The sequence below is a fragment of the Bos taurus genome, chromosome 1 (assembly GCF_002263795.3).
Source record: "Bos taurus isolate L1 Dominette 01449 registration number 42190680 breed Hereford chromosome 1, ARS-UCD2.0, whole genome shotgun sequence".
Classification (NCBI taxonomy): Eukaryota; Metazoa; Chordata; class Mammalia; order Artiodactyla; family Bovidae; genus Bos; species Bos taurus.
Window position 1 is genome coordinate 127,895,111 of NC_037328.1, and position 26,677 is coordinate 127,921,787.

A 26,677-nucleotide genomic window follows, 5' to 3' on the forward strand; every position below is an offset into this window, starting at 1 on the left:
GGTTGCCAGCAGGAAGAGGCTGGGGAGCTTTGGGATGGGGGTATTTTACCAGTCTTTTGTAACTGTTAAATTTGTTGTCACATGCACCGTTTACCTTTCAAAAGTAATGCACACATATTTTTAAATCCCTCTGGGGTTTCCCTGGTGGCTCAGTGGTAAAGAATCTGCCTGCCAATGCAAGAGACACGGGTTTGATCCCTGATCTGGGAAGATCCCACATGCCGAAGAGCAACTAAGCCCACGCCCCACAACTATCGAGCCTGTGTTCTAGAGCCCAGGAGCCAAAACTCCTGAGGCCATGTGCCACAACTACCGAAGCCCGTGTTCCCTAGAGCCTGTGTCCACAACAAGAGAAGCCACCACAATGAGAAGCTCGAGTACAGCAACTAGAGCGTAGCCCCCACTCGCCGCAACCGGAGAAAAGTCCTTGCAGCAATGGAGACCCGGCATAACCAAAACTAGATAAAATTATTTTAAAGATAAGTAAATAAAGTCCCCACTCTGCCCGTTTCCCCACACATGCTTCCTGTGTGACCATCTGTGCCCTGGGGAACTTCTCACCCACCTGGAGAAAGAAGGCATACACATGTGGAAAAGTAGTGAGTGGAGTGAAGCGGGAGGAGGACTCAGTGTTGAATTGGGGGCTCAGGGGACACAGCCATGGGCTGAGGGCTGGGGTGAGATGGAGTCAGGGCAGAGTGATAGGGCACTGGTCAAAGGGGAGACCAGGCCTGGACCTGAGTCAGGAGGGAGGAGAAGCGCAATCCGGATGTCAGGGTGGCTAGGAGGACCGTGCCACCAGGAGACACACGGGAATTGGGCAGGAAGGTCGTGAGTACAGAGCAGACAGTTCTGGCAAGGGGACAGTGTCCTTGCAGTCATCCTGGTAGAAAACTCTCTCTGGCCCTCATCAATACCAGAAGCCTTGGCTGGCTGCCAGGGCTTCTTTGAGGAGCTGTTGCGCCAATAAATACTTGCTGGCAGATCAATTAAACCATCTAGGAATGACGTCTGGAACCACAGTGTCTCTGGCTTGAGGAAGGTGGACAAGCCCTCCCTGCTCATCAGGCCTGAGATGCTAGAGGTTCCCGCCCCCCGTCCCCCAGAAAGTCAGTCCTGGGCTCAGAAACCTGTTCTTTGGAACTGGTAGGCAGAGTGGAAGCAGGGCTGGCCCAGGCTGCAGGAGGCAAGGTGCAGGAGTGCCCCAGGCTTCAGTATAGCCCTGCCAGTAGCTAGTTGTGGGGCCCTGAGCCAACTCTTCAACTCTCCAAGGTTCAGTTTCCCCATCTATAAGATGGCGATAATGACAATTACATTGCCTCGAGGTTCACTGTGTGGACTGAAAAAAAAAAAAAGTGAATAAGACACTTGGCCTAGGGCATAGAACCTAGCTGGTACCCCTCCATACATAGAATTACACGACTCCCAAATCAAAGCTTCTGTGTCTGAGGCCCCTCTCCTCTTCCTGGGTCACTCACGTGCTACTTGTGCGTGCGTGTTAAGTCACTTCAGTGGTGTCCGACTCTTTGTGACCCCATGGACTATAACCCGCCAGGCTCCTCTGTCCATGGGATTCTCCAAGCAAGAATACTGGAGAGGGTGGACGTGCTCTCCCTCCAGGGGATCTTCCCGACCCAGGGATCGAACCCACATCTCTTATGTCTCATGCACTAGCAGGCAGGTCCTTTACCACTGAGCCATCTGGAAAGCCCTCACATACTACTTACCACCCAAGAATTCCAAGACAGGAGACAAAGCCATTCTGTCAGGCCTCCTGGCCGCCAGCATGCAGAAGGAGGAGCCGGGGGCCGGGGAGCAATTCCGGAAACCAGCCTGGAGCAGATTCCAAAGGCCGGGCCCACCCCAGGGATGACCCTCACAGCGGATGGGATGCTTTCAGTGACATTCTCCTGTGAGCGACCAAAGCACGCCTGATTCACAGACACTGCTGGGGCTGTCTTTATGCAACAAACTTTTCAGAACATCCCGCAGAGCTCTGTGCTAAGCCAAGAGCTTTGAGGGCTGGAGGTGAAACCAGTGGGAGGGACAGATTCTCAGGGCCTCCTCCAAACTCACTGCCAAAGGAAAGGGTTCCATCCTTTGCTGAGTAGCCACCCAGCCCGATGGAGCAGCCTCTCCTGTTCCTTCCCTGTAATCTGTAAAATCTGTAAACATCTGCACAATCTGTAAACATCTGCACAAGGAACCCACTGGACCAGCTTGCCTCAGTTGGATCCCGTTATTAGCTATGTGACCTTTAGCAACTTACTCAAGCTCTCTGGGCTTCAGTTTCTTTATGGGAAAATGAAGATGATCATATAGGTGGTTAGCTATAAAGAGTTGTTACAAGCATTAAATGAATTAAAATGTGCACAGTACTTAGAATCTAGCCCCGCCCACACTAAGTACCAAAGAAGTGTCAGTTATGGGTGATGGTGTCACTGCTGTTATTTGGCCCCGGACACAGGTACCTTGAGCCAGCTTGCCAGTTTGCCTGGCCTGGGTTCTGTGCTTCTCGACTCACTCAAATGGCAGAGTCCCTGGGCATCCTGTAGTTCTTTATAGTAAACCCCCCACCCCAGATGCTGATCTGTTTTGCTCCAGGGTGTAGCCGAAGAACACATTTGTAATAGGAAAATGCACTTCCAGGAGCTCTTAGCCTCCACAAACACATACTTCAGAGTCACAAGCAGTTAGCTCTTTCTAAGTCTTGCTTTTATAGTTGTAAAAATTAAAAAAACTGAGAAAATGATGTCCATTAACTTCCTTCCTACATACTGGAGAAGGCCTTATTGAGGCCACTTTGCTTTTTATCCTTAGGTGAACCCCCAGACCTGGCCCAGCTCACCTAGTTAATCAAAGCAGTGAGCAGCAGTCGCTGTGGGCTTGCTCTGTGCTGGCGAGCTTTACCACAGCTGTTTCACAAAGGAGAACACTGAGGGCCACCGGAAGGAGGTAATCCTTGTCCACGGCCTCCTGGTGAGTGTTGGGCCAGACTCTAAGCCCATCTTTTCTCCCCACCATGATCTTGTGGGGAATCAATCCATCCCAGAGAGGAACTCCATCTGCCTCTCTGCTCCATAACCTCTCTCTGTGACTGCAGTCCCCTACTCCCCTGGTCAGGGCTGACTTTGGGGACCTGCCTTCATGTCCACAAGCAGTGTTGCTCAGACTTCTCCTCATACTCAGAAATCCATCTTGGGTCACCCAGGGACTCCCTAGGGCCAAACCCCTCTCAGTGTCCCAGGAATCCACTGGACTTCAGCCCAGGTTACTAGCTATAGGCATTGCACAATCCCCTCCCCACCAGTCCCTGTCAGACTCCCCTCGGCCTGTCCTTTGGTGGTCTACACTATAGTCAGGTCTTGTCCCATCGACCATGGGTCTTTCAAAGCCCAGAAAAGCTGAGCTCCCCCTTTGGGAATCACACCCTGCCCAAGATAGAAAACATCACTCGTATCTGAGAAGAGGCCAGGATCACAGTACTCAAGTCAGTCCTGTTACCCAATGCGAAATGCCCAAGGCTCATATGACATGACATCCTGGCCTCCCCTTGCCTCCTGGATGGGCATTCTAGCCTCTGCCAACCGGAAAAAAATCACTGCCAAAGGGGAGGATGGAACATTCCAAGTTTCAGTCTCACCAAGAGTCTCCAGCCACCTGAAGGATCCAAAAGCCCCAGATGTCAGGACACGACTATCCTTTCCCATCCAGACTCTGCCCTCAGCAGAACATCAAGGCCTGACTGCTCTTGATCCTATGCTGCATTGGGGAGCCACTAGCTGCGACCCTGTTAGCACCTTAGCTTGTAGCTAAAAATGAAGCAGCAGGTAATACCCGTGGAATCAATACCCAAGGGAAAGCCCACCTTGGAGGCCCAGTTGTTGGCTCAGGTAGTTCTGCTGGGTATCAATGCCGGCCTTGCATCCCAGCTATCATATTATTGGTGCCACTGCATGAGATTTCACAGCAGCTATGAAAGGGACCTAACACTGTTCCCTTTTACAGATGAGTAAAATGAGCCCTGAGGCATTAGAGTGGCTCACCAAAGACACAAAACCACTGAGCATTGAGATGCAGTGGGAAACGAGGCATGTCAGAACCCAGAGCCTTGGTACATCAAGGCCATCCTTCTAGTCCAGTGAGCAATTCTGGCAAGTAGATTTCCCAGTTGCATTTTACAAGAGTATTTGTTAACAAAAATAAAATTTGCTGTTGCTGTTGGTTTCCTCAGCACTGGGGTTTGCCTGGTTACCACGTCACCCAGCATTCTCCACTAGGCACTGTGGTGACTAAGCCAGCCCATCTCAGGACAAATATTCATCTTTTCTTTATTTAACCAGTCAATCAGAGAAAAAACAGAACAACACTTTGCCATTCAATGTCAATCTTAGTCCAACAACCACGGAAATGAAATGTGAGCAAAAGTGTTGCCAATTAAACCACAGAATAGAGCACAGCAGCCACTTCCTGGTGGCCTGTCACCCTTGAAAATGGTCAACCCACCCTAGCTCGAGTCAATGTCAATTTTACTTGAGTATAATCTTGTCCTTGACCTCTTTTTTGGAGTGTTGCTCTCAGTCCCTCAGCTAAAGTGGGGAGCATGGGAAAAGAATGGGCTTCAGAGCTGAGAGAATTAGGTAGGCCCAGGTTCTTGTTCTTGGTAAGCTCCGCTCTTCAGTTTCCTCTTCTCTAAAAGGGAGCAGTTATATTGCTGGTTTAAAGTTAATAAGCTGGAATTCTGGCTTTAAATGCCCACCTCAGGAGCTTCATCAGGGGATAAGTCAAGTGGATAAGGTATGTGCAAGCCCACAAGCGCCCAACTCCAGGCTCCACTCAGCAGAGATTCAATGGGGGGCAGACAGTCATGTGTACTTCTGTCCAGGGGCCACCCTGCCTGAGTGACTCCCTCCTAAAATCAACAACCGTTTTTGTTACCAGGGTTTTTTTTTAAGCTAGCTTCACAGGATGACTGTGTATATTAAATGAGAGAAGGCCTTAGAGGTGTCAGAGTCAAACCCAACAGCCTGTGGGCTTATCTGCAACCTGCAAGGGAGTTCTATTTGTCCACACGGTGTCTTTAGCAGCTGCCAACTTGAAAAATGGGAATAGTTTGCGCAAAATCTAGATTGCTGGGTCCTCTGGAAAGAAGTCAGAAGATTCCACAACTTTTGGCTCTCATTCCCATGAGGCAATAGTCAGCGAGATGCCCCCTTTAAGAGAGAGTTCAGCAGGAAGACCTAGATTTGAGTGTTCAGCCCCTACATACAGCAGGTATTCAATAAATGATAGTTACTATCAATACTTATTATTTATCAGTAACTTGAGTGCAAGAGATTCAAGTGCAGAGACTCTGTCTTCTACTTGTCTCTCTTCTCCTGCTGTGAACTTGAAGCCAGGTACACAGGAGACATCATTTGGCACAATCCTTACAGAGACTGGCTTCTCTGGTGGCTCAGACGGTAAAGCGTCTGTCTGCAATGCGGGAGATCTGGGTTCAATCCCTGGGTTGGAAAGATCCCCTGGGGAAGGAAATGGCAACCCACTCCAGTACTCTTGCCTGGAATATCCCATGGACAGAGGAGCCTGGTAGGCTACAGTCCATGGGGTCGCAAAGAGTAGGACACAACTGAGCAATTTCACTCTCACTTTACAGAGACTGAAAGGTTTATGACTAGCACCGACAGTTCTAAGCACTGTCCTAAGCACTTCATGTTGTTGTTCAGCCACTCAGTCATGTTCGACTCTTTGTGACCCCATGGGCTGCAATGTGCTAGGATTCCCTGTCCTTCATCCCCTCAGGGAGTTTGCTTAAACTCATGTTCATTGATGTCATCGGTGATGCCATCCAACCATCTCATGCTCCGTTGCCCCCTTCTCCTGCCTTCAATCTTTCCCAGCATCCGGGTCACTTTACAGTATTACTATCTTATTTGATTTCTCATAACAACCCTGAACTAGATTACTCTCATTGAGTCACTTCTGCAGAGAGGGAAACTGAGGCACCGCCCAAGATCACCAAGTGAGCAGAAAAAAATCAAGATCCAAACCCAGGAGCCTGGCTTGGGGTCCACATCCTTACCTCCAGTCCATGCCGCAGGATGATCCCAAGTGCTGACGGCGGATGGGGCCTCACCTGCTTCCCCTCCCCACAAACTCCCTTCCCTCTCCAGCTCCACTAGGGACTGGCAGCCTCTGGACCCATCCCTGCCCGGCCCCCACCCACACAATCCCCCACAATCCCCCACGGCAGGCTGCACTTACGGTCAAGGCCATTGATGTAGCGCATGGTGACCTCGCAGTGGCCCCACACGGCACTCACCACCGGGTAGAGCTTCTTGCCCTTGAGGCCACGGAAGGCCACGCCCAGGTACTGGCCGTCCACGACGAAGCTGAGTGTGCCCTCGTCCATGTCCAGCACCACGAGCAGTGAATCAGGCAGCGCAAAGGCCTCCTCAGGCCCCAGGAATGCAGGGTAGGCTACGCCAGGCCGGTTCTTGCCATCGTGGTAGAGGCGGCTGCGGCCCAGGTCCCAGCCCCAGGACTCGGCGTCGCTGCCCACCAGCGCAGTATAGCCCACTGAGTGCAAGGGGGCCCGCGCCGTGGCCACGCCCACCACTGCGTGCGTGCCCCGCTGCCGCGCAGGCCAGTGGATCTGCCAGGCGTGCAGGCCACGAGCGTGGCCCACCTTGCCGCGGATGCCATCCGTGCTCTGCGCCACCGGGTGCCGGTGGAAGGTGAGCCGGTCGTCATCCTTGACGAAAACGTTGAGCGAGCGGTCCTCGGGGTTCCACGCGTGCCGCAGCTGCACCGCCAGCCCCGCCGCCGGCATGTCCAACAGCTGGTCCAGCCGCGCCGGCCGCCCCGGCTCCTCTCCCCGCAGCTCGCGCTTGGCCGGCCGCAGCGCCGGCTCCCGCACCTCCACCGACTTGAGGCTCCCCGAGAGCTTTTGGCCCATGGCTTGCTGCCGGGATGGGGCCGCTGCGGGCCACCGCTACCTCCTGGGAGCTTCCACTCCCCGCAGCCAGGGATGGGCCACGGGGCTGGAAACCAGGCGTCTGGACCGGACACGCCCACAGCCTCCACGGGGCTGGGGCAGGGAACCAAGCTCCTGGAAGGAAGCAAAGGACACGGGTTATAACAGCAGCCTCGATGCCTTGGCTGGGCCCTGGGCATGCATTCATAATAATAACTAATGAATAGAATGATATATGGCACTTATCTAGAACTCACCATTTGCCAGACACTGCTCTAGATGATTCACATTTATTAGCTCATTTAATCCTTAAGCCCTCCCAATAAGACATTCATTATTATTCCCATTTTATAGATGAGAAACGCATAGGTCATAGAGGAGATAACTAATTAACCAACATTTCACAGTTAAGAAGGGGCTGAGCCAAGATCCACACTGAGGCCATCTGGCTTCAGAGTTTGTGTTCTGCTCTTGGAGAAATCACAGGCTATTTTATTTTCAAAATAAGGACTGAGCCCAGAGAAGTTGTGATTTGCTCAAAATCATAGAGAACCCCAGTGCACTTGGTCCCAAGAAACAAGCCCTGTGCTCTAGGTAGGGGGAACAGGGTGTTCAAAACAGGGGCATTGGAGATGTTTAGGATATGGTCCATTGGTTCCTATCCTTGGCAGCCCTGGGGAGCTTAAATAGCATTTAAAGTGCAATCAGTCTTGAGAAGCTAGACACTGAGCAAAGATTCATCAAGGTCACCCAGGGACATGAACAAGGACATAAGGCAAGCATCTGAGGATAGGGTGAGGTCTCCATGGTAAGGTGAATTGGAAGCAGGGTGATGAGAGAGTTGGTGTTCAGGCTCTGGAGCCAGAGAGAACTATATGTAAATCCCTCTCTCCATCTCTTAGCTGTGCGTCCACAGGAAGGTTCTCTTAGCCTGTCTAAGACTCCATCTATAAAATGGGGATAAAATATTCCCTCCAAGTGGTATGGGAAGCTAAGAGAAAATACTAGAAGCCAAACCTGAGACTCTGCCAGCAGATTTTCCTTTCGGGCTCTGTCTTCTAGACATCTGCATGTACCACTTCCCTTTGGATGGGCAAGCTCTGTCTTTGGGCATATAAACCCCATTAACAACATTGACTCTGGACAGCCTCCTCTGAGACAAGACCCTGGTTTTCAGGGAGGAGAACTTGGCCACCATCACTAAGAGACCAGCCAGAGTTCAGGGTTCTTGGGGTGTTTGGATGGACCCTGGGTGTGGGGAGAGATGGAGAGCTGAGCCCTGCAGCCCATCTAGAGCAAAGGCATGTGCCTTCCCCTCCCTGGTCTGAGTTGCTAGGTTCAGAACACTTTCCCCTGAGACAGACCAGGAGGCAGACATTTCCCATGCCCTGCTCTGCCTGGCCATGCCGTTGCACCCAAATAGTGGTACAGTCCCAGCCAAAGTGCCATACAGCACTGGCTGCAATAGTGAGCATTGCTTTTTGAACCTTCCAATTTTATTCTCAGCTCTGTGTTCTTTCCTTTCTATTGTCAGACCCCAGCTTCAGCGCATGCCAACCTTATCCAGAGAACTCTGGCTAATGTTTAATCTAAGGGGATACCAGCATACGTAAAAATATGCAACACTAGACATTTCTAAGATAGCAAAATAGTTACTCCTCTTCATATCCAAAATCACCCAAAATAAAGGAGAAACAGAAACAGGAATGCAGATTCTATCTTCAGCAAAACCAGAACACATTTGTAATCCAAACCACAACTTATAAGGAAAGGCTGCCAAAAAACCGGTCAAGGGCTGCCAAAAGCAGTGAAGATCAAACGAGGTGTGAGTGAACACCTCCAGAAGACACCTGTGGCTGCAGATTGCTGATGAAGATGGCAGAGTCAGCCAGTAGCTGGCACTCCCTGAAGAAGGAAAACGAAGATTCCTAATCAAGACCCATGGGTACAGGGTGTGTGGTCCAGCGATGGGATCTGCCTCTGACACTATAGGGGAAAAAGGAGGATGGGACCAATGGAGAAAACTACTGTCCGCCATCTTCACAGGAAGCAGTGTGCTGTGGGCAGAGTAGCAGAAGGGCCTGAACTGCGGGAAGCCCATGGCTATAGAGCCCTGCTGACTGCGTAGAAGCTAGAACAAATCGTTGCCACAGGCCTGTGAACAAAGTTACCATGAACCAGGAAGCAATCCTGCTCTCCTAAAACACCTCACGGCACTTCGTCTACACACACCGCCTGCAAAATGCTGACCAGGAAGGTTCACCTCTTTCAAAGAGAAGCAGCACATGACATAGTCAAAGATACTGGAAAAGAAAGAAATGAGGAAAAGAACAGGAAAAAAGACGGCAAACCAAGAAAACTCACCAGAAAAAAGCTGTCACAAAACAGATGAAAACTGTGACCAAATTTGTAAACTAATTTTGTGATCACTTATTTCATAAGGGAGGCAACTAGTACAGGCTTCAAAAAAAAGATTAAATACATTTTACACAGTTCAAAGGCAACCTCCAGAAGAACTCAAAATAAAACACAAACCTTCCAAATTGTCATAAAAAACACAGCACAAAATAAAACAGACCATATACCAAAAGATTTTGCTTTAAAAAGCAATAGAAGCAAAAACACAAAGACATAAAACTAAGACCAAAACCCTATATATATGTCAATGAATGGCCATAGGAAACTCCTAAAAAGAAACGATTTTAAGGATTTTAAGGTAACAAGACAAAACTCTCAACCATATGCCGCGTTTAAGAGACACTCCCAAAGCAAAGTAATTCAACAATGTTGAAAATAATAGAAAAAGCAAATATATACCAAATAAAAGCAGCCTCAAACTAAGCAGGTACTGTAACCTTAATATTAGGCTGCTGCTGCTAAGTCACTTCAGTCGTGTCCAACTCTGTGCAACCCCATCGATGGGAGCCCACCAGGCTCCTGTGTCCCTGGGATTCTCCAGGCAACAATACTGGAGTGGGTTGCCATTTCCTTCTCCAACTAAAGTTAATTAAGGGCAGATGATTTTAAATGAGACAAAGAACACTTTATAACAATAAAGAATATAATCCATAATTGAAGACTGACTACATTAAATAACAACACCAAAATTCAAAGCAAAAGCTACAGAAAATACAAGGAAGATCAGATACCCAGTAGAGGCAGATGATTTTAATTCACCTCTTTTAGCTCATGACAGATCAACTGACCAAATTAAGTAAAAATGTAGAAAAACCAAAATTACATACTTAATAAGACAGATTTAATTTATGTATAGTAGCAGTTAGTGGAAGAAGTTTAGTTGTTGTGTGTGACCCTTGTGACCCCCTGGACTGTAGCCCACCAGGCTCCTCTGTTCATGGGATTCTCCAGGCAAGAATATTGGAGTAGGTTGCCATGCCCTCCTACAGCGGATCTTCCCAACCCATGAACTGATCCCATGCTTCCTTCATTGCAGGCAGTCTCTTGCATTGCAGGTGGATTCTTTATCTCTGAGCCACCAGGAAAGCCAATTAATGTATACACATTTCTAAAAGAGTTCCCATATATTAGGCCACAAATAAAACCTTTCCCCAAAAGCAGAAATCATATAGAATCTGATAATACAGAAGCTGACTTTATTTTTCTGGGCTCCAAAATCACTGCAGATGGTGACTGCAGCCATGAAATTAAAAGACGCTTACTCCTTGGAAGGAAAGTTATGACCAACCTAGACAGCATATTAAAAAGCAGAGACATCACCTTGTCAACAAAGGTCCAACTAGTCAAGGCTATGGCTTTTCCAGTGGTCATGTACGGATGTGAGAGTTGGACTATCAAGAAAGCTGAGTGCCAAAGAATTGATGCTTTTGAACATGTGTTGGAGAAGACTCTTGAGAGTCCCTTGGACTGCAAGGAGATCCAACCAGTCCATCCTAAAGGAGATCAGTCCTGGGTGTTCATTGGAAGGACTGATGTTGAAGCTGAAACTCCAGTACTTTGGCCACTGGATGCGAAGAGCTGACTCATTTGAAAAGACTCTGATGCTGGGAAAGATTGAGGGCAGGAGGAGAAGTGGACGACAGAGGATGAGATGGTTGGATGGCATCACCGACTCAATGGACATGGGTTTGGGTGGACTCCGGGAGTTGGTGATGGACAGGGAGGCCTGGAGTGCTGTGGTTCATGGGGTTGCAAAGAGTCGGACACGACTGAGCGACTGAACTGAACTGAATACAGAAGAAAAGCTAGAAATTAATCACAAAATTATGGATGACAAAATTCTATCTTTGGACATTTTTAAAAACTCTATTTTAAACAACTTGGATCAAAAAGAGCCCTACATAGGAACTGAAGAGTATCTAGAAAATAAAATATAGAAAACATTCCATGTATTAGAATCTGAGGGATCCTATTAAAGTAGAGCTCAGAGGAAATCATGGCTGGTGTACTCATATTAGTGCATGAAGAAGAGTGAAAATATATAAATTAAGCATAATAAAATAGCAAAAGATCTAATAAAAACCCAGGATTTCCCTGGTGGCTCAGTGTTAAAGAATCTGCTGGCCAATGCAGGAGACATGCGTTCAATCCCTGGGTCGGAAAGATCCCTTGCAGAAGGAAATGGCAGCCCACTCCAGTCTTCTTGCCTGGGAAATCCTGTGGGCGAGGTCCCTGGTGGACCACAGTCCACAGGGCTGCAGAATTGGACACAATTTAGCAACTAAAACAACCAATTGAAAGAACAGAGCCTCTGGTGGTGCAGGACTGTAAGCAGCTCCGTGGCCCACACAGGAGATTTCTAAGGGAAATGGCTTTATCCTATGTACACTAGGCCAGCTTTGGAACAGCTGAAGAGACACCTTTACTGGGTTTGAAAGCAGTCACTTTCAGGCCATGGAGGTCTGGCTGCTTTCCTTTCTGGCCGTGAAGCCTCTGCCCCATTAATGGCAGGTGGGGACCTCAAAAGTTGCTCCCACTGGCAATAGTGAGGTGGACACACAGCAACCCCTTTGCTGCTCCCCACAAGACAGGATCAAAGCAGAGTGCTCATGTCCACTAATGGTCATTCACTAAGGAAAGCCAGTGACTGCACAATATAACAAAGGGCAGGGATTCAATCCCTTCCTGTCCACTGGGCCCTGTGTAAGGGCTTAACCTCTCTGAGACGCATCTGAAAAGCACTCTATGGGCTAACCTTGCCTGTCTTTGCAAGGATCAGGGGAGACATCTGTCTGGAATGGCACAGGTACCTGGGAGGCACCGGGTGAATGTTACATGCTTCTTTAAATTGTGCGTGTCCTCTGCCCTAGCCATTTAACCTCCTGAATGCATCCCAAGGGCTTCCCTGGTGGCTCAGCGGTAAAGAATCCACCTGCAGTGCAGGAGATGAGGGCTTGATCCCTGGGTCGGGAAGAGCCCCTGGAGAAGGAAATAATAATCCATACCAGTATTCTTGCCTGCAGAGTCACATGGACAGAGGAGCCTGGTGGACTATAGTCCATGCTGTCTCAAAAGAGTCGGACATGACTAAATTTGAGCGCCAAACTTGAAAAAGCTGGTGTTCCCCCTTGAAGACCCTGCACAGCCAAAAATAAAAAGCAAAAAAAGGAAAAAGGGCATGTGCTAGGATTTAGCTACAGAAGCAAAGGGTAGAGTGGTTCATAGCAACAAAGGACAGAAATCAGTGTAAATGCTCAGAAAAGGAAGTTTTTACTTTCTCTCGAGTGCCCAGCTCCACTGGCTGTGGATCCACTCTGCCCATACCTGTCCAGCACCCAAGTGGGTCATTGCCTTTGCAGTCCTCACCCCATACAAGTTCCAGCTCCTGCAGTCTCCTACAACTGTGACTGAACTAACAAATGAATAAAAGAGGGGCTGAGTTACTTGGGCTTATTCCCATGGAAGCTGTCAGAGGCAGAGGTCAGGATTAGCATGACCAGCTAAAGACAGGGCCAAGGCCAGAGCTGGGAGATAGAAAGTTACTAATGCAAAGTCCCAACCTCTAAGCCAGGGTGACACATCAATCTTCATGTCTTTGTCCATGCACAGTTGGGGCCCCAGACCTTCTTCCTCACCTTCCCAATTCTGCCCGAGAGCCCCACCTCCTCCAGGAAGCCTGCCCTGATCCTCCGGGCCTCTAGGTGCCTGTCCCTCCTAAGTCAGCCAGGACCTTCTGGTCCACTATCTTGTTTTTTTGTTTTTTTTTTTCTACCTCAAGGGACATTGCTCTGGGGACAGGAAGCTTCCCCTGGGCTTCTTCATAACCCCCCTCCCCTCCCCAAGCACATATACAAGCACGGTGCTTTGAAGACAGGGCGGAGTACGTGTATGGTGTGAAGAGGAGATTCTGGCCTTCAGCTAGTTCTCGCTGTCTGTTCTCTCTAGAGGATTCAGCAGGAAAAGGTCCAGGGCTGGAGTCAGGAGATGGGAACACGGGGCCTCATTCCCCACTAACACAGTCACCATCTCTGAGTCTCTGAGCCTGGGTCACATCCAGTCTGCCCCTTGTTAGATACTGCTGTGCTCCCTTCCTGCTTCCAGCCCTCATCTATTCATTCAACAAAGACTTGGTGGATGGCTGTCATGTGACAGGTTCTTTACTGCTGAGAGCTAGGGGCATGCAGTAGTGGCCAAGTCAGGCTCAGCCCCTGCCCCCTCTCTCCAGCCAGAGGGACTGAGGGCTTGTCACATCTCTCCTCTCATCTCCACCACAGCACATGGCACTGGACTAGGCATAGATGAGATACAGCAAGGTCTAACTCCCTGGTAGGAGTAACAGCTCTCAACCCAGCAAGTGGAGGGCATACTGAACAGTGCCTCCGTCACATTTCCTCAAACCAAACTTAATTTCTTAGGCCATGCTTGAATGGGGATGCTTAATGACATTATCCGGAAGGATCCGCCCCTGGGCTTCAGTGATGGCTGAGCAAGAAAACAAAAACTCAAATTGTCAGCTGCCCTTCCCAGGACCCTGGTGGGTGTTGCAGCCCGAGAGGGAAATGAGGAGACACAAAGCGTGGATGTCGCACTTCGTAAGGAGCCTCAGCTGTTTGCAAAATGTGATACTCAAGTGTTCAGAGGCCCAGGACCCCAAATCCCATTCTCGGAGTCTTGTCTGCTAGACTTAGTCAGGCATGGGGTCTGCCAGGAGACAGGACTGCTGCAGGATTGATGATGACTGGGTGAAATGCCCTCCCCTCAATGTGGCCTCTGGCTTTGGACTTGCTAGGGAAGGGGCTGGGGGTGGATTTCATTCCTTCATTTAACCAGCAGTAACCATGCCTCCCTGGAGATGTGAGGCTTCAGGAAAGTGTAAGACCTGATCACTTCCCGTCCAGGAGAGCTCAGAGGGGTCAGACTCAGTGACAAGTCTGAATAATGACAAGGACTGTAAAAAGAAGTGCATTTTGATACCACTTGAATCCCTATAATAGACTGACTATTGCGTTCAAACATATATGACAGCTCTTGTGAAATGTAAAGCTGATCTAATCATATTCCCTGCTTAAAATCCCCCACAGGCTCTCCAGGGCTTTCAGGAGAAAGTACAAACTCCTAACCCTTTTTATTGTTGTTGTCTAGTTGCTAAGTCGTGTCCGACTCTTTCATAGACTGTAGACCGCCAGGCTCCTCTGTCCGTGGGGTTTCCCAGGCAAGAATGCTGGAGTGGGTTACCATTTCCTTCTCCAGGGGATCCTCCTGATCCAGGGATCAAACTTGCTCTCTCCTGCATTGACAGGCAGATTCTTTACCACTGAGCCACCAGGGAAGCCCCTCCTAACCCTTCCCACCACAAAAGCCCCACAATGCTTTCTTGGCCCATCTCCCTCTATGAAGTCCCTCACAGCATCTCCACTAAGCTGTGTGAATTTCCCGACAGGCACCACAGGGGCCCACACACTCGTGTCCTGAACCTCTGCCGCCTTTACCCGTTCACTCTCCCTTGCACACCCCTTCCACATATACTCACTGGGTAATTCATTCGACTAGAGTATCAGTGCCTCTGGGGAGCTCGTCATCCTGTAGTCTGAGAACCCCTGCACCTGTCTCCATCACAGACTTATCACTGATGTCTCCTCAGCCGCCTCCCTCCCTCTGAGACGGGGGACAACTCAAAAGCAGGGGCTGGGTCTGCCACCAGAGTTCTCGGGACTCTGCAGGGCTCTGGCTCAGAGAGAAAGTGGTGGGCGCGAAAGCATGAGCAAAGAGATAAAAGCAACCTGCTGCCTCGGAAAGAGCCTCCACCGAGGCATGATTGAGAGAGCAGAGCACCGTGAGCTTGGGCGAGTCAATTACTTTCATCTTCAGCCCTCAGTTTTCACCTCTGCCTAATGGTGCCAATGGTACCTACTTGGACCTGGTTCGACAGGGATGTTCCTAAGATTTTCTTGGTATAAATATTAAGCAAAGAGACTATTCTATTAAAAGATGCTCCTTGAGAGTGAACCTGCCAATAGTGAATGAGCCAAAGAACCCCCAAGCTTTTATTCACGGGCGTCCGTTAGCTTTTCTCTCTGTAGACATGCATGGAGCTCAAGGGACACTTGGCTGGGGCAGGCCCTTTCTTACCAGGAGCTCACAAAGAGAGCCATCTGTCCAGCTCCAGGTGGAACCGTCTCACGCCCGTCCTCCGGGAGCATGAATCAATGAGGCTTCCCTGCGCCTCTCCTTCTTGTGGGGTTTCCATGGGAATCCTCCCACGCATGACAGAGCCAGGAGCCCCCAAGGCGGAAGCTCAGGCTGTCAGTCAGCAAAGAGTGCAGGGGATGGGATGAAGAAGGTTTGCTAGGCAGTGACCAAGCCAGCTTGCTCTGCAAGGTCATTTCAAAGAGACACACCTCTAAGGCAGCGAGGCCAGAGGCCCTGCATCCAGGTGCATTCCTGGCAGAGTCTGGTTCCTGCTCCAGCTGCCCCTGTGCCCCAAGCATGTGTGGACGGCTCTGTGGGACAGCTGGCCTCTGTGAGGCTGCAGCAGACCTACCTAGGAGAAAGCGGCTGGGGGTAGGTGAGGCGTAACAGGACCCTCAAGGAAAAACTTCAAGAAAGAAAACACAGTGACCTTCATGTCTAGCCTGTCATTTATCTCCCTACCCGAACTTTGCTCGCTTGGTATAACTGGTTGTCTGAAATCTCAATGCCTGAATGAAAATGGAAACTGCATGCCTCCGGCTTGGTCTAGGAGATCATAATAGGAACCTGCTGGAATTTCTGAAGGTCCTTCTGTTAAGCTTCAGGTGTCTCTGGGAGCATTTTTGAGATACTGGGGTGGGGTGGGGGCGCAACTAGAGAGGAAGAGGGGATGGAAGGAAATGGGGAGACAGAGAGACCCAGAGAGAGAGAGAGGAGAGACAGGGAGCCCTAGGCAGCAGGGAGCCACTATGGCCCCAGGAAGCCATGTGACGTGGCATCTCACAGAATGTGGCTGTCAGGCGAGACGTTTCTGTGGACAAAGCCACAGACTGGTTTCTGGAGAAGGCAGAGCTCCAGGCTCACCCATCAGTGACTTTTCACATCCCTGAAAGCCGGGTGGAGGACTTGGGAGCTGCTCTGGGCCCCTCCTTCTGCACACACCAGCACATGGAGGTGCAGAGCTCTGGCAGTTTCCTGCAGCTTTCTGCTCCAGGGTGCACCTGGCCTGCCTCATAAATGGGGCTCCCCCACTGCTGCCTCTTCAGTTCTGCTGCTCCCTCTCTGCGTGCCCCCTCTCTCGTGATTGGCATTCCCAGCCCTCTGCGGATTCTCTCAAACTGGGTCTCCAGCCTTGCTCTTTCCTCAGCACCAGAACCACCTACTCGGAAGCCTCTGGCCATCCCAGATCACCCCAGACTAGCTGCTCCTTTAAACAACGCTGTAAAGCCAGGAGGCCTCTTTCCCCGTGGACACGCCCACCCATCCTAGATAGCAGACACAGCGGCTTAGGGGCCGCAGGCACCTCAGAATCTACACACCCAGGGCTGAAAGCAGCCTCTTCCTTCTCTGGCAAACCCGGTTCCTTTCTGCTCGTCCTCTTTTCTGCCGTGGATCTCCCTGTCTCTCGGTCTCCCTCAGTGCCTTTGGCTCTCCTTTAGTTCAGATCTTGCCTGGATTACTACAAGGGTCTCCCGGTGGTGCCCCAAGCCAACATCCATGCTGCCACAGGGTAAATCTGACCGAGGCACCCACTCATCTTTTGTTCAGCTCTCCAGGTGGCTTCACCAGGAAGAAGCTGTACCCCTTTCCTTGATACATAAGGATCCCTAAGACCTGTCCTTGCTTATTTCTCCCATAGCAGTCAGTCTCCCAGCACGGCCCCCGTCAGAGCAGTCACAGTAGACTCCTCTCACAAACCCTATCCTGCCCATCCTTTCTCCTGGGAGCCTTCTCACCTTCCCTGGCCTGACTGATATTCATTCTCCTCATACTTCCAAGTGGGGCTGGGCACCCTCTGTGGCATTCCTCCATTGCCCTGTGGCCTCATCCTGCATCCCCAGCTGTCTTCTGTACCATGGGCTCTGTTTCTTGCTGGCGAGGCCAGCGCCCCTGACCCAGCCTCTGCCTCCTACCAGCACCTGCTACCACTGGCTACATTGGGCTGCAGAAGACACTTCCACTCCACACCTCTTGTACAGTTTGCCTTTTTAACAACAAACAACATTGTTCTCTCATGATTAAAGTACACATTTTAAATGGGAATTAACTCAATACGTATAGCAAAAAAAATCACACACAGTCCACACTGCCCTGGAAAGTTCTTCCGAGGAAGGTTCACGACACCTGATTTGGGCTTTGATCCTCTTTCCCAAAGGACTCAACAGAGATGACTTTTTCCTACAGCTTCAGAACAGGTACCCCCTGTGAGCCTTATTTACGGACCATATTTTATTCAAAATATTTTATTTAAAATGTGTTGCTGGGGACTTCCCTGGTGGTCCAGTGGTTAAGATTTTGAGCTCCTAATGCAGGGTACCGGGGTTCAGTCCCTGGTCAGGGAACTAAGATTCCACATGTTGCAACTAAGACCTGGTGTCAAATAAATAAATAAATATTTAAAAAATAAAGGACTTCCCTGGTGGTGCAGTGGATAGGAATCCGCCTGCCCATGCAGAGGACACAGGTTCGAGCTCTGGTTGGGGAAGATTCCACATGGCAGGGAGCAACTAAGCCTGCGCACCACAGCTACTGAAGCCAGCGCATCCAGAACTTGTGCTTTGCAATAAGAGAAGCCACTCCAATGAGAAGCCCACATACCATACCAAGAGTGGCCCCCACTCACTGCAACTAGAGAAAGCCCGTGCAAAGCAACAAAGACCCAGGGCAGCCAAAAATAAATAAAAACTTAAAAAAAAAAACCAAATGTGTTGCTATTTTATTTTTTATTGTTGATCTTTCTTGCCAAGTGTGTATGGCTATATTCACATCAGTTGTGTGTATGCACTCATATACTTAGTTTTTAAAAATAACTCTGAGGCAGAAACGTCTGGTAACTTTGCTTCAGGTACCTCCACACCCCCTGATTTTCTGCACCCTGTGGCCTGTTCTAGCTGCGAGGTTGCCTGAGACCCTTCTTTCCTATACCAACAAAGAAGGGGCCCTTGAAGACCCTGGCTATGTAACCACTTCAGGCATCATTCTCTCGGGGAGAATCAAGTAGCCCCTGTAGGGTGAAGGGAACTAGGTCTTTTCCCAAAGAGGAGGGGAACTCAGCACTGGCCCAGGTCTTGGCATCCAGTCCCATCACTTCATGGGAAATAGACGGGGAAACAGTGGAACAGAGGCTGCAGATGGACAGGCCCCCCTGTCCATCACCAACTCCCAGAGTTCACTCAGACTCACGTCCATCGAGTCAGTGATGCCATCCAGCCATCTCATCCTCTGTCGTCCCCTTCTCCTCCTGCCCCCAATCTCTCCCAGCATCAGAGTCTTTTCCAATGAGTCAACTCTTCGCATGAGGTGGCCAAAGTACTGGAGTTTCAGCTTTAGCATCATTCCCTCCAAAGAAATCCCAGGGCTGATCTCCTTCAGAATGGACTGGTTGGATCTCCTTGCAGTCCAAGGGACTCTCAAGAGTCTTCTCCAACACCACAGTTCAAAAGCATCAATTCTTTGGCACTCAGCCTTCTTCACAGTCCAACTCTCACATCCATACATGACCACAGGAAAAACCATAGCCTTCACTAGACGAACCTTTGTTGGCAAAGTAATGTTTCTGCTTTTGAATATGCTGTCTAGGTTGGTCATAGCTTTTCTACCAAGGAGTAAGCGTCTTTTAATTTCATGGCTGCAGTCACCATCTGCAGTGGTTTTTCAGCCCCAAAAATAAAGTCTGACACTGTTTCCACTGTTTCCCCATCTATCTCCCATGAAGTGATGGGACCGGATGCCATGATCTTTGTTTTCTGAATGTTGAGCTTTAAGCCAACTTTTTCACTCTCCGCTTTCACTTTCATCAAGAAGCTTTTTAGTTCCTCTTCACTTTCTGCCATAAGGTTGGTGTCATCTGCATATCTGAGGTGATTGATATTTCTCCCGGCAATCTGGATTCCAGCTTGTGCTTCTTCCAGCCCAGTGTTTCTCATGATGTACTCTGCATAGAAGTTAAATAAGCAGGGTGACAATATACAGCCTTGACATACTCCTTTTCCTATTTGGAACCATTCTGTTGTTCCATGTCCAGTTCTAACTGTTGCTTCCTGACCTGCATACAGATTTCTCAGGAGGCAGGTGAGGTGGTCTAGTATTCCCATCTCTTTCAGAATTTTCCACAGTTTATTGTGATCCACACAGTCAAAGGCTTTGGCATAGTCAATAAAACAGAAATAGATGTTTTTCTGGAACTCTCTTGCTTTTCCCATGATCCAGAGGATATTGGCAATTTGATTTCTGGTTCCTCTGCCTTTTCTAAAACCAGCTTTAACATCAGGAAGTTCACGGTTCACATATTGCTGAAGCCTGGCTTGGAGAATTTTGAGCATTACTTTACTAGCATGTGAGATGAGTGTAATTGTGCGGTAGTTTGAGCATTCTTTGGCATTGCCTTTCTTTGGGATTGGAATGAAAACTGACCTTTTCCAGTCCTGTGGCCCCTGCTGAGTTTTCCAAATTTGCTGGCATATTGAGTACAGCACTTTCACAGCATCATCTTTCAGGATTTGCAATAGTTCAACTAGAATTCCATCATCTCCACTTTGTTCGTAGTGATGCTTTCTAAGGCCCACTTGACTTCACATTCCAGGATGTCTGGCTCTAGGTGAGTGATCACACCATTGTGATTATCTGGGTCGTGAAGATCTTTGGAGGCACCTTAATCTTACTCCTGGGCAGCCTCAAGGAGATTATAAGACTAGGAGGGATTTGATCTATCTTATATTTTTAACAGATGTTTCTGATAAATGATTATTATTTGCTAATGTGATATGTGAAAATTGTCTTGTAGTTTGAACTTAAATTTTTCTTATTCAAGAAAAATGAGGTAGAGCAACTTGTCATATGCTTGATATTTCAGTTTTACTTTGTGCATGTGAACCGTGAATGGTCTTTTTCTTGTTGACTTGAGGACATTTTTACACATTAAAGAGATGAGCCCTTTGTGACAGGAGTGACAATTCTCCCAGTTTGTCATGTCTTTTCACTGTTTTTGATGATGTCCCTGTAGATTTTCTTCTCACATAACTGAGTTTACCAATCTTTTAAGCAAAATAGAAATACAGCCTGGAGAGATATTTGAGTAGAATGGTCAACAAGCAGAATTTTGTATGTTATTTGCCCAAGGTGGCTTAAATTCCTTTTATTGGTACTTTTAAAGGAAGTTTGTAAAATGGAATCTATCAGAGGGTTATGTATCTCAGGAGGATGGTGTCTTGTGTCAAACATATTTGTATCAAGCTACCAACACCGTGTCTTTCTACAAACTCCTTTAATCAGCAGCACTTTTGGAAAAATGGAGTTGTGGAGGATGAAGAAGGATCCCCCATCAGTCTCAGTGACAGAGACTGCAGAACTGGGTTGGAGGAGAGGGGCATCAAGGGGGAAAGAGAGGGAGAGGCGGGAGAGATGTGTTGCACGGGCGCTTCTTCCTTAGGTGCAATGACCGCCTGGAGGGGGAGGGGCGGGCAGCTTCTGTATTCTCCTTTTAATAGCGTTTCCCCCAAGCTCAGGCACGTCTTCCTGATTTATGTTCATCGATTGCAGGAGGACGGAAGGTGGATGGAGGATGGAGGCTCTGATTCCTAGAGAGGAGAGAACTCCAACCCCTAAACTCCCCCAGGAGGAGGCTGGGGCAGACGAGGAAACTGAGCTCGGAAAGATTAGAGTACTTATCCAAGGTCACACTGCGGGCTGATGGTGGAGGCGGAATTCGAACTCAATCAAGCTTATTCCAGAGAGCTCTCCATCTCCTAGCGCTACGGCCCACAAGTGCCCTCCTCTCTCTGCCAGTCCGCAACAGCCCATGCTCCTCCATCCCGGAGGCGGGAGCGGCCACTTCCCCCAACCCCTCTCTCCCCTCAAGCCCTCTTCTCCCTCCAGGGAGAGGTCCTGGGCTCGGCGTCCCCTCCTGGTACCGAGCCCGTGGCGCGTCTTGCCCTACCAGGGCGGACACATTTGCCGCGCTCCAGGCTCTGGCCTCCTCCCTTCTTCCCAGACCCCACCCCCCTCCCCTGCCCGTGACTCACTCTGCACGCGACCCCCTCCCTTCCAAAGCATCGCCAAGTTTTTCTCCAAGCAAGGCCAGCAGCTGGCCCCAAGCAGCGCTCGGACCGGGCGACCAGCCTCACTATCCAGCGTCAAGAGTAAACAGTGACAACAGCCCCCATTTCACCAGTACCCACTGCGTGCCAGGCGCTTGACTTCCATCGCTCTGAACTGCCCCCGCCCCCCAACCCGGACGAACAGACTCCTGGAAATTGCTGTCCCCAATACATCGACGAAAGAACTGCTGCAGCTCCGGAAAGTTGGATGACACGCTTGGGCTCACACAGCTAATAATAATGCTGGCTAACGTTTGATCGAGTGGTTCTTATGTGTCAGGAACAGGTCTACGTACATAACGAGAACCACCCCATAGATGCTATTAAGAGCCCTATTAAAAGGGTACCATTATCACCCCCATTCTACGGGTGAAGAAATCAAGGTTTGGCGCCTTGTCCAAGGTCACTCATTCAGTGAATGACAGATCATGGACCTAAACCCAGGCAGGGTGACTCGGGCGGGGGCGGGGGGGGTTAGTTTTTTGTGCTGTCTCCATTACGCAGAAAAGCAGCGGGCTTCGAACCTATGGCACCAGGGGCCGGCCCCAAACGCCCAAAGGCAAACTAACCAGGTCGGACTGCCACAGTCCGCAGAGAGGAATTCCCGGGGATCTGGACCGGACCCACGCCAGGAGCGCGGACTGTGGCCAGTGCCGGCCCGCACATGGTCCGCGCGGCCAGACCTCGGCTCCCGCGCGCCTCTCATCAGAAGATGGAGAATACTCACCATAAAAGAGAGGGCAAGCGCCTGCCCTGGAGGAATTGCCAGCGCTGGCAGGTCCTGGACTCCCGAGGAGAGACGTCTGCGGGCGCTGCCACCAGCTCAGGGGCGCCCGAGCGACCCCGAAGATGCCGGCTTGTTCCCCGGGGCCAGGGGCGCGTCCTCACGGTTCGAGCCCCGCAGCAGCGCCCCCTCTGCCCAGCAGGGTGGCCCGGAGTTGGAGCGTTCTTGGGGAAGTTGGCGCTCCAGCGCGGCGAGAGGGCGCAGGAGGTCGAGTGGGAGAGGGGAAGCGTCTTTTCTGCGCGGATCCCGGGGGCGCGCCAAGGCCTGCGCTCCAGCGGTTCCTAAGCTCCGCGCTGGACCTGGAGGGCGGCGAGTCCCGAGCTCAAGGCGCACGGGCCGCGCCTCTGCCGCCCGCCCCTGGCGCGCCCGGCGTCTTCCCCCTCGCCCTGGGCGCACGCATTGGTGTTCGAAACTGGGGCCCGGGTCCGGGCTACCGTGCGCTCATCGCCCTCACCAAGGGGCTGGGCGTCTTTGTGCGCGGGGCGCGCCGGCCGCCGCGGCCAGCTCTGGATGCTGCAGCCGCCGCCGCCTCCCCCTCCTCCTCCGCCGCCGCCCGCTCCCAGCCTTCCCGGCCGGCCCAGAGGCTGCAGCTGAAAGCCGATCCGGCTGAGCTCATCCCTGAAGGCCACTAATCCAATAGCCGCGGAAGGCGCGGCCGCCGGGAACGCCCCTTCCCCCACCATCCCGCGCCCCGGCCCGTCCCAGCTCGGGCCGCTGCCGGCGCCGCCACCTTTCCGAGGCCACCAGCTGGCGGGAGAGGGAAGTGGAGCCCGCGGCCGCGTGCCGAGTCGGCGCGGTCGCCATTCACCCGCCCGCTAGCCCGCGCACTCCCTCACTCACGCACTCATTCATGCGCACCCCCCCACCCCCATTCATTCAAGCGCGCCGGGAGCGCAAGGGTGGGTGCCCCTGAGCCGGAGGAGACAAACACAGTCGTTCGGCAGCTTTGCTGTCTTTATCCAACTCGTGTGGGAAATAGCAGCCGGGGAAGGATCTTGGTTTAATGACCTCTTCCTCAGGAGCGTGTCTACACTTTATTTTTTAAAGATCAGATTCCAGCTCATCTTCTAAAGTCCAATTTCACACCTCTCCTGCTTCTCGGAGCCTTATCCCGACCACTCGAGGAGCAAAGAGGTGTCTCTACGCTGCCTGCTGCCAGGACTGGAGGTGGGCCGCCCGATTGCCCGCCAGCCTGGAGCGGAGGAAGAGGGCGTGGCCAGAGCGGAGGCCAGGAGGGTGCTTGTAGCATCTGTGCTCTCTCTGGAAAATTGACAGTTACTGGTCTGGGTGCCTTTTGTGCTCTCAGAGGTGAGCTTAGTTCATTCCACAATGATCTGGTCTGACCTCAGCCCTCTCTTATGCCGGATACCAAACGGCCTAGGGGCAAAGTGCCGGTTCATATGGGACCGCCGCTGGTAAGTCGCTTCAGTCGTGTTCGACTCTGTGCGACCCCATAGACGGCAGCCCACCAGGCTCCCCCGTCCCTGGGATTGTCCAGGCAAGAACACTGGAGTGGGTTGCCACACAGACAAGTAAAAGGTAACTCAACCTAGGGAAACAGATGGCAGCTCTGGGGCTCCTTTTTCAGGCTGGGAAGGGCAATCTGGAAATGCTTCCTAGTAGAGGGGGCTACATGAATTAGCCCTGGAGACAGGGGAAGGGTGGTCATCTCTCTAGGTACCATACAGCATGGAGCCTCTGGTATGGACGGGAGTGTAAACGACAAGGTAAGATATGGCTGGAGGGATGGACAGTGGCTAGGGTCTTGGAAGTCAACTATAGTTTGATCTTTCCTCAAGATTAGTTGAGGCCTTTAATCAAAGTAATGCTTTACCAGATTTACATTCTCCAAAGATCTCTCAGCGGAGTGAATGGATGGAGGAAAGTAAGCTTGGAACTCCTGATACAGTCCAAGCAAAAGATGACGCTTCACAAACCAGTTTAGCCATTGGTTGGACAGCCAAAGGGGGTATTGATATTTCCTACTGTTCTGTCATTGCCTGTTTGTACGTGTCTCCCTCCTAAAGCTGTGAACCCCTTCAAAGGGCAAGAACGCTTTTTATACTTGTCTGAATTCTCTATACCCACCCAGAACAGATGTTGAATAAATGTACTTTGAATTGACCTGAGTGGCATTCTGACCTGCACTCATATTTACTGTATTTGGGGGGTCTCCACAGCAGTCCTTTCTATCCCCCATCAGAAAACTCCTGGAGCACCTATTCTGCAAGCCTATTGAGGGGGCTATGGACACAGATGAGGGGCAAGAAGAGAAAATTTTGGGGGAAAAGATACAGAAGCCAAAGGAAATTGAAAGAATATTTTCAGTGGTTTCTTCACCTGGTTGACAGGGTAGGGGAGAGAGGGATATGCCCATCACTTGCCCTCTTTGCTAAGAAATATCACAACAGCTTCAAGGACAAGATAGGGAATGAACAATGGTCACAGTTTGAGAAACTAATTTTTCCCTGGGGGCTCCAGATAGGTTCAACCTGCTGACCTCTCCAGATGTGCCTTAGGCCCAAAGATGTAAACACACCACCCCTCCAAGTGTCCCTAAAATACTCCAGCCCCTGTATACCAAGCAGAATGACTTGTCATTTTGGGAGAAGTCAGAATAGCCTGGGTGTTATTTAATAAAACTTCACGTTGAGGTAAATGGCCTCTAAGATGTCTCCAGCAATCTCTGCCCCTTGGTTTCATACCCTTGTGTAACCACTCCATTTAGGTGTGGCCGGCCTCATGGACTTGCTTCTCACCAAGAGAATAATGTGGAAGTAATGGATGGCCCAGCCAAGATTAGGTAATAAAAGATCGTGGCTTTGGCTTTGAGCATGCACGCTCTGTCTTGCGTGTTCTCTCTCTCTCTCTTTTGAATTAGCTCTCTGGAAGAAGCCACCTGCTATGTGCTGAAGCAGCCTTGTGGAGAGACCCGTGTGGTTGGGACAGAGACTGCCGACAACCGTGCGAGTGAACTTAGAAGCTGATCCAACCCTCCAGTCCTAGGTGAGCCTTCATATGAGAAGGCAGCCCTGTCTGACACCTTGACCGCAATTTCATGGGAGACTTTGAATCAGAGAAACTCAACTACACTGTGCCCAGATTCCTGACCACGGAAACTGTAAAAGAATAAATGTTCATTGTATTAAGCTGTTCTTTTTCGGGGGTAATCTGTTGTGCACCAATAGATAACTCATGCAAGATGTTCTTAACTACCCAAGGGCGATTCAAAAAATAGACCTTTGAAGAACTAACCAGTCTCACTCCAAAGAAAACACATATTTCACGGGTATGGCTAGGCAGCCTTTGGGTTTAATTTCAATTCAGGCTCTTTGAGTCTTAGCTTTTTCACTATAAAATGGGGACAGAAGGATTTCCTGAGTATGGTCATGTGTTGTAGCATTTACATACAGAGTAGGTACTCAATAAATCTTTTTCTTCCACTTCTCAGCAGTAGACAAAGATCTGCAGCATTCTTGGAATTCTTGGGCTAAGGCAAAGTTAGGCCTGGAGCAGAAGGTCCGTGGAGGGGCTGCTACTGTCAGGGGTCCAGAATCGCTGTTTAAAATGCAAAACTGTGGACTTCTGCGGTGGGCCAATACTTAAGAATCCACCTGCCAATGCAGGGAACACAGGTTCGATCCCTGGTCTGGGAAGATCCCACATGCCACAGAGCAGCTAAGCCTGTGGGCCACAACTACTGAAGTCCATGCACCTGGAGCCCAAGCTCTGCAACTAGAGAAGCCACCTCAATAAGAAGCCTGTGCACCACAATGAAGAGTCCCCCCACTTGCTGCAACCAGAGAAAGCCCTCGTGCAGCAACCAAGACCCAGAGCAACCAAAAGGAAACTAATTAATATAATACATTTAATACAAAGCTGTGAACCCCACCATTTGCCTGCCTTTTTCTCCCAGCTGACTTGGAATCCACTTACTAGGTCTCAGCAAACATGGTCTCCTTCGCAGTATCAACTGTAGTTTAATAGAAGTTGAGGAAAAACTCTCAGACCTGAGAAATTCTGGCGAGCGAGGCTTGCTTCAAGGAGGTGTATGGCAGGGAGGAGGACTCTGCGGTGTGCAGGTGGCGTGTCTTCCACCCTCCCTCAGAGGAAACCTCGTTTGAGCCTAGCCTAGGGCTTGGGGTGGTCCTGTCTGAGATTGGTCCCCTCTAGTGCTGTGCTTGCATGTGTGTTAAGTCACTTCAGTATTGTCTG

The 26,677-nt window shown here is 50.4% G+C and overlaps 1 protein-coding gene across 2 annotated transcripts in view; it reads right to left on the minus strand.

The window, feature by feature from the left end:
* SPSB4 (splA/ryanodine receptor domain and SOCS box containing 4) overlaps positions 1-22,490 on the minus strand; it is an 86,129-nt gene extending 63,639 nt beyond the window's left edge. The window contains exons 1-2 of one of the 2 annotated variants that reach the window (XM_005201867.3): positions 22,406-22,490; positions 6,265-7,111 (exon numbers count right to left, since the gene is read on the minus strand). In XM_005201867.3, coding sequence (XP_005201924.1) covers positions 6,265-6,958 — 694 coding nt within the window. In that variant the 5' untranslated portion in view covers positions 6,959-7,111; positions 22,406-22,490. Of the gene's footprint in view, positions 1-6,264; positions 7,112-22,405 lie in introns of those variants that run through there. The other variant, NM_001192337.3, reaches the window with a different exon arrangement.
* Positions 22,491-26,677: the final 4,187 nt, after the last annotated feature.